General features: G+C 39.3%; 1 protein-coding gene across 1 annotated transcript in view; it reads left to right on the top strand.

Moving 5' to 3' along the window:
• Positions 1-7500, top strand: part of LOC137631540 (sericin-2-like) — a 53948-nt gene that overhangs the window by 26807 nt on the left and 19641 nt on the right. Inside the window, exon 2 of the mRNA XM_068363316.1 lies at positions 6841-7239. Coding sequence (XP_068219417.1) covers positions 6841-7239 — 399 coding nt within the window. The remainder of the gene's footprint in view (positions 1-6840; positions 7240-7500) is intronic.

Here is a 7500-nt window from a genome sequence, read left to right as displayed (position 1 = left end):
GATTCTTTGTAAGCCTACTTGATTATGGATTCTTAATAAAATCTACTTGACTACGGATTCTTAGTAAGCCTACTTGACTACAGAGTCTTAGTAAGCCTACTTGAATGCGGATTCTCAGAAAGCCTACTTGATTACATATCATTAGTAAGCCAAATTGATTACGGACTCTTGGTAAGCCTACTTGATTACGGACTCTTGGTAAGCCTACTTGATTACGGACTCTTGGGAAGCCTACTTGATTACGGACTCTTGGGAAGCCTACTTGATTACGGACTCTTGGTAAGCCTACTTGATTACAGACTCTTGGGAAGCCTACTTGATTACGGACTCTTGGGAAGCCTACTTGATTACGGACTCTTGGTAAGCCTACTTGATTACGGACTCTTGGTAAGCCTACTTGATTACAGACTCTTGGGAAGCCTACTTGATTACAGACTCTTGGTAAGCCTACTTGATTACAGACTCTTGGTAAGCCTACTTGATTACGGACTCTTGGGAAGCCTACTTGATTACAGACTCTTGGTAAGCCTACTTGATTACAGACTCTTGGTAAGCCTACTTGATTACGGACTCTTGGGAAGCCTACTTGATTACAGACTCTTGGTAAGCCTACTTGATTACAGACTCTTGGTAAGCCTACTTGATTACGGACTCTTGGGAAGCCTACTTGATTACGGACTCTTGGTAAGCCTACTTGATTACGGACTCTTGGTAAGCCTACTTGATTACAGACTCTTGGTAAGCCTACTTGATTACGGATTTTTAGTAAGCCTACTTGACCACGGATTCTTACAATGGCGGACAAAAAATCCTTCTAAAACCCATATACCTTCAGCTTTTATTAAAAGTTAATCTTCCAACGCTGTTCACAACAATGAACAAGAAAAAAATAAAATTTAAAAAATGAAGCAGCCAGTAAAAAAAAACGAGGTCAGACGTCAGTCATATCTCTCACTCCCCCGGGGAACCATCACCCTGGGGAACCCACTGCCCCGCCCCCCAAACCACCGTGATCCTCTTGCAAAAATGTAAAAGGAACTTTCCCCCCGAGTTGCTTGAGTTCATGAGAAAGAAAGAAGGTTTATCGGCTGGGATGACGGAGAGGAAGGTACGGAATCAAAAGTTGCGAGGGGGGAAGGGTACGAGGTATATAGCCCGTCACCCGAAACTTTTTTTATTTTTCTTCTCGAGGGAGGGAGAAGAAGGACCGGAGGAGAGGAGCGAAGGGGGGAGGGATGCAAACTCAATAACACATTGATACATTTTGGGGCCAAGTCCAATATTTATGAGAGGGGCTAAATGGGGGTTAAAGGGAAAGTTAGCCAATTCACTTTCATTTTTCACTCCTCATATTCCTTTCACTTTTACTTTGTTTTCGTAGGCGAGAAAGGAAGTGGAGTAGGATTTTCATTATTGGTGTTTGCTCGACGAACATCTAATATAAATTCTTCTTTATTTGAATCATACTTATCGATATTTTGAGCATTAAAATATCGATATTTTGACCATTACAATTCTTAACATGAATCAAAATTCTTTAGTAAATATAGACGTATCTACCAAGTTGAATCGTTTTAAACGTTATAGAGGTAGTCTGAGACAAAATGTGGCCGTAATTTTAGTCTTCCAGAAGTGTATTAAACGTTATAGATGCTGTCTGAGCAAAGATACGACAGTAATTTTAGTCTTGTTGAAGCGTTTTGAGCATTAGATTCAAAACTTCAAGGTTTTTATCAATCGTTTGGGGGAATGTCTTTAGAAATATAAATGCAATCTCTGTAAGCTGAATAAAAAACAAACACTAAACCTCCTACAAATTTGTTCTCGTAAGGTTCTATAATGCGACTACATCCCCTATCATAATTTCAAGTGATTTAGTTTGGGGTTGGATCCTCTCTTTAAGAGGGTACATAAAAAATGGGATTTAGATTAATTTTCCAATGCATTCGAACCCTATGCAAACCAATTTCAGCTTGGCTTAGTAAAGGCTTTCCAACTTGTAAAAGTACACATTTCTAATAATGCATTTTCCTTTTATATTCTGTTGCATAAAGACGGTGTCACGTGCAATGCATACAGCAAGATGGATAGGGTACCTAATAAAAAAAAAGTATTAAAGAGATAAAAGGGAGAGTGAAAAATTAAATTAAATGACTGTTTTGATGGGAAGTAAATGCAGAGATAAATATTAATGAACAAATGGGTATCAGAATAACAGGCGTACAAGGAATCAAAGAATGAGGTGAGTATTTTCAAGATTTAAGGAATGTTAAAAATAGAGCAGAGGCTAAACTTACGTGATACAAGAGTTGAAACGGCAGTAGATAAGTGAAAATACACGAGTAAGTGACTGAGGACGCAAGTATTTGAAAAAAAAATTAAAAATACCAAGAATTGATGGGATTACAAGTGATATTGTATGCCATGACATTGATAGTGTGCTTAAATAGCTGACCAAGGTTTTTAAGGTACGGCTTGATGATGGAAAGATTCAGAATGATATGATGATATGACGCGGGGATCAGTTGCATGAAATATAAAGGTAAAGGTGATACATGAGATTATAAGAATTTTATAGACATGGCATTCCTTAATATACGAAGAAATGTGTCCAATAAGATTTTGAAACTGTAACATAGGTTACCAAAAATTATAAAAAACCAGTGCGTGTTTTGACAAAGCAGTTGATTTGTGGATCACAATGTTTTTCTTTTATGAAACAGTTGTGTTAGTTTGAAATTAAAGGGAAAAAACCCATGATAGAATTGACAGAGGAAAAACTGAAGCTGCTGAGAGCAGATGGTATTAAATTTGGATCATCAAAGGTATATAGAAGTTTTCATGGTAGAATTGAAGCCTCTCTTACTAAATATATACGAAAGAGTGACTGAATCTTTGCAACATTGGATAAACAGATGCAAGAATTTTGAGCAGGCACAATAGACACAGATGCATACTTATAGGATAAAAAATAAGAGTGTTATATTTGCCGATGATACTCTGCTGATTGGCATAGCTTTTTTTTAACATTGTCGGTTTAAGTGTCTTACAGAAAAGATAGTTGACAGAAAAAGTAGTTATAAAAGTATATGGAAACCAGAGAAGAAACGCAGTTAATACCAGCACGGATTGGGAAAGGAGTCAGGATTGACTCATTGGCCTGGTGGTAGCGTCCTTGCCTGGTGATTTCCAGACTTGGGGTTCGAGTTCAGCTCAAACTCGTTAGTTCGTTTGGTCGCTGCAACCTCGCCGTTCTTGTGAGTCAAGGATGAGGGGTTTGGGGGAGTCTATATGTCTATCTGCTGAGTCATCAGCAGCCATTGCCTGGCCCTCCTTGGTCCTAGTTTGGATGGAAAGAGGCTTGGGGGCTGATCATGTGTAATATGGTCAGTCTCTAGGGCATTATCCTGCTTGATAGAGCAGTGTCACTGTCCAATACCTCTGCCATTCATGAGTGGCCTTTAAACCTTTAAAACTTTGATGTATCGCATGTGTTTCATACATGCTCATACATTGTAATGTCATCGTTGTTTTTTTTTTTACTTTTTGTGACCTAGGAGTAACCAAGTCACTTCAATTCACCTCGTCTCCGTTAGTGCCTAACAGCTGCCTCGCACAATTGGTGACCCTGGAGTGATCGTATTCAACAAGATAACGAGCTTCTATGCAAACAGTTGAGGGTAACAATGTCACAAAAATGCAAACAATGTGAAAAATGCTATGGCAAGCTTAAGCAGGTTTTTCTATTATCAGTGTGGAAGAGAGCGAGAGGTAGAAATATGCAATAGCAGTACAGTGTATGAAACACGTGCGGTACAATATTAATACGGAAAGAAGGTTAATGACAGATTATAAAAAGTATATATATAATAAATCTTCCATAAACTGAATTTCAGGGAATTCTCGTGAACAGATATTTAATTCCACAGAAAGTAGCTAATCCTCTAAGCCCCTTCAACCCACCTATCTCTCGATCCTCCTATCTATCAGGCTGTTATGCTTTCTACTCGTCTATCAACAGGAATTCAAAGACAAGGCGTTCCCAAACATAAGCTATTCAAAAGGACATTAAAAAACAATACAGCTGACAGAGAGAAGGAGGAAACAACAAATAATCTAATGATAACTGGATCAAGAAAACAAACCAATACATCTTTCAAGCCACAAATACAGAGGGTATTTTCGTCCAAAGCGAGCTTATGTATTACCAATACCGAGCCAACGTTTCTGTTTGTGCTAGAAACGTTTATGCGAGAAACGTTTGTGCAAGAAACGTTCGTGCGAGAAACGGTTGTGCGAGAAACGGTCGTGCGAGAAACGTTTGTGCGAGAAACATTAGTGCGAGAAACGTTTGTGCGAGAAACATTAGTGCGAGAAACGTTTGTGCAAGAAACGTTCGTGCGAGAAACGGTTGTGCGAGAAACGGTCGTGCGAGAAACGTTTGTGCGAGAAACGTTTGTGCGAGAAACATTAGTGCGAGAAACGTTTGTGCGAGAAACATTAGTGCGAGAAACGTTTGTGCGAGAAACATTTGAGCGAGGAACATTTGAGCGAAAAAAGTTCGTGCGAGAAACATTGAGTGAGAAACGTTCATGCGAGACAGATTTGTGCGAGAAACGTTCGTGCGAGAAACATTTGAGCGAGAAAAGTTTGTACAAGAAAAGTTTGTGTGAGAAACATTTGTGCGAGAAACGTTATCAGAGGACCGAATAACAGGCAGAGTGCAAACATTGATCCAAGGGTATCAAATATTTATGGGTTGTGGTGGACGATGTGGTAACGTCCATAACTGGTAAATACCAGACTGGGGTTCGAGTCCCAATCAAACTCGTTAGTTTCTTTGGTCGCTGCAACTTAGGATAGGGGGTTTGGGGGGGCCTCAAGGTCTATCTGCTGAGTTATCAGCAGCCATTGCCATGGCACTCCTTGGTCCTAGCTTGGGTGGAGAGGGGGCTTCGGCGCTGATCATATGTACTGTAATAGGGTATAGGGTCAGTCTCTAGGGCATTGTCCTGTTTGATAGCACAATGTCACTGCCCCTTGCTTCTGCCTTTCATGTCCGGCCTTTAAAACTTTAAATGGGAAAACCTGCAACTTTACCAGCACTAACTTGATAACCGGTATAAGAAAAATGATTAGTATCAAATATTATTCTTATTTAAAAAAGAACAAGCGTATTCTTATGCTAAAACGAATAACAGAAAACTAAAATGTATTCTTATTTCAAAAATAATAAGCGTATTCTTAGGCAAAAAAATTAACAACAGAAAACTAAAAAGTATAAAGTATTCTCATTTTGAAAAGAACAGGTGTATTATTATGCTAAAATAATAACAATAAAAAACTAAAAAAGTATTCTTATTTAAAAAAAGGACAAGCGTATTCTTATACTACAAAAATTAACAACAGAAAACTAAGAAGTATAAGGTAATCTTAATTTGAAAAGAACAAGCGTATTCTTAAGCTACAAAATTAACAACAGAAAATAAAAAAAATATTAAGTATTTCTATTTTAAAAAGAACAGGCGTATTCTTATGCTAAAAAAAATAACAACAGAAAAATGAAAATATCCGTATTTTAGTTCAATTACATTCCAGTAGCTCAATTTCTATCCCGAATCACCCTTTTCAACCTCAACACCCATTCGTTACTAATAAAACTTTTGTCTATTACAAGAGTCACTAATACCGCTTGTCTATTACAGGTGTCACTAATACCACTTGTCTATTACAGGTGTCACTAATACCACTTGGCTATTACAGGTGTCACTAATACCACTTGTCTATTACAGGTGTCACTAATACCACTTGTCTATTACAGGTGTCACTAATACCACTTGGCTATTACAGGTGTCACAAATACCACCTGTCTACTGTAGGAGTCAATAATATCACTTTTGTCTATTGCAGGAGTCAATCTTCTTTGTCTGCATCTTTTCCCACTTTTATGTGGGGTCGATGTTTCTGGCCAGATTTCTCCATATACCTTTGTCCCCCATACTTCATCACCGGTTAATACCTTTGATCGAAGGTCATCCTTGATACAGTCCATCCACCTTCGCTTTGGTCTGCCTCTCCTTCTCCTTCCCTTTACCTCCATTTCCATCACTCTCCTCCCAATATCTTACAATCTCCACTGGCCAAATTGGTTTAGGCTAATGTTTAATGGCCGGATGCCTTTCCATTGCAGGAGTCAATAATGCCACTTTTGTCTATTACAGGAGTCACTAATACCAGCTGTTTATTACGAGAGTCACTAATATCACTTTTGTCTATTACAGGAGTCACTAATACCAGTTGTCTATTACATGAGTCACTAATACCACTTTTGTCTATTACAAGAGTCACTAATACCACTTTTGTCTATTACAGGAGTCACTAATACCAGTTGTCTATTACAGGAGTCACTAATACCACTTTTGTCTATTATTACAAGAGTCACTAATACCACTTTTGTCTATTACATGAGTCAATAATACCACTTATCTATTAAGAGTCACTAAGAGTCAATAATACCACTTTTGTCTATTACAAGAGTCACTAAAACCACTTTTGTCTATTATGAGTCAACAATACCACTTGCCTATTGCAGGAGTCACTAATACCACTTTTGTCTATTACAAGAGTCACTAAAACCACTTTTGTCTATTACATGAGTCAATAATACCACTTATCTATTAAGAGTCACTAAGAGTCAATAATACCACTTTTGTCTATTACAAGAGTCACTAAAACCACTTTTGTCTATTATGAGTCAACAATACCACTTGCCTATTGCAGGAGTCACTAATACCACTTTTGTCTATTACAAGTCAGTAACACCACTTTCGTCTATTACAGGAAAGTGCCGCCATTGCCACACTCGTGCCAAGTACCTGAGAGGTCAGAGCAGCTTCGATTCGGGGTCAGCATCCCGGGGATGGAGTGCCGCCAGCGGGGGCGGCTCCCCCGGAGGAAGCGCAGGAAGCTCCCCTAACAACAGCAGCAGCAGCAACAACAGCACCGCTAACAACAGCGACGGCGATGGCGGCAAGAGTAGCAGTAGCAGCAGAAGTAGCAGCAGCAGTAGCGGTGGCAGCTCCGGGGGTAGCGGGAGCGGTAGTGGAAGCGGTAGTAGCAGCAGTAGTAGCAGCACCAGCAGCAGTAACAATAACAATAGGCTGGTTCGGCAGGTGTCGGTGTCGGATACCCGAAGGCGGTCGCGTAGCGCTGATAGATACGACGCTCAAAGGATAACAGGTAAGGGGAGAGAGAGAGAGAGAGAGAGAGAGAGAGAGAGAGAGAGAGAGAGAGAGATGTTGATGAATCCACAAAATTACGAAGCAAACTCTAAGTTCATCAGCATAAGACACAGTATTCACTACATCTAAGTATAAGTATTGATATATTTTTGTGGATTGACACCTACACAACCGAGATAGAGAGAGAGAGAGAGAGAGAGAGAGAGAGAGAGAGAGAGAGAGATGAAGAATCCACAAAATTACGAAGCAAACTCTAAGA

Source organism: Palaemon carinicauda, chromosome 40 (assembly GCF_036898095.1).
Source record: "Palaemon carinicauda isolate YSFRI2023 chromosome 40, ASM3689809v2, whole genome shotgun sequence".
Taxonomy (NCBI): Eukaryota; Metazoa; Arthropoda; class Malacostraca; order Decapoda; family Palaemonidae; genus Palaemon; species Palaemon carinicauda.
This window is presented reverse-complemented; position numbering and strand designations above follow the sequence as displayed.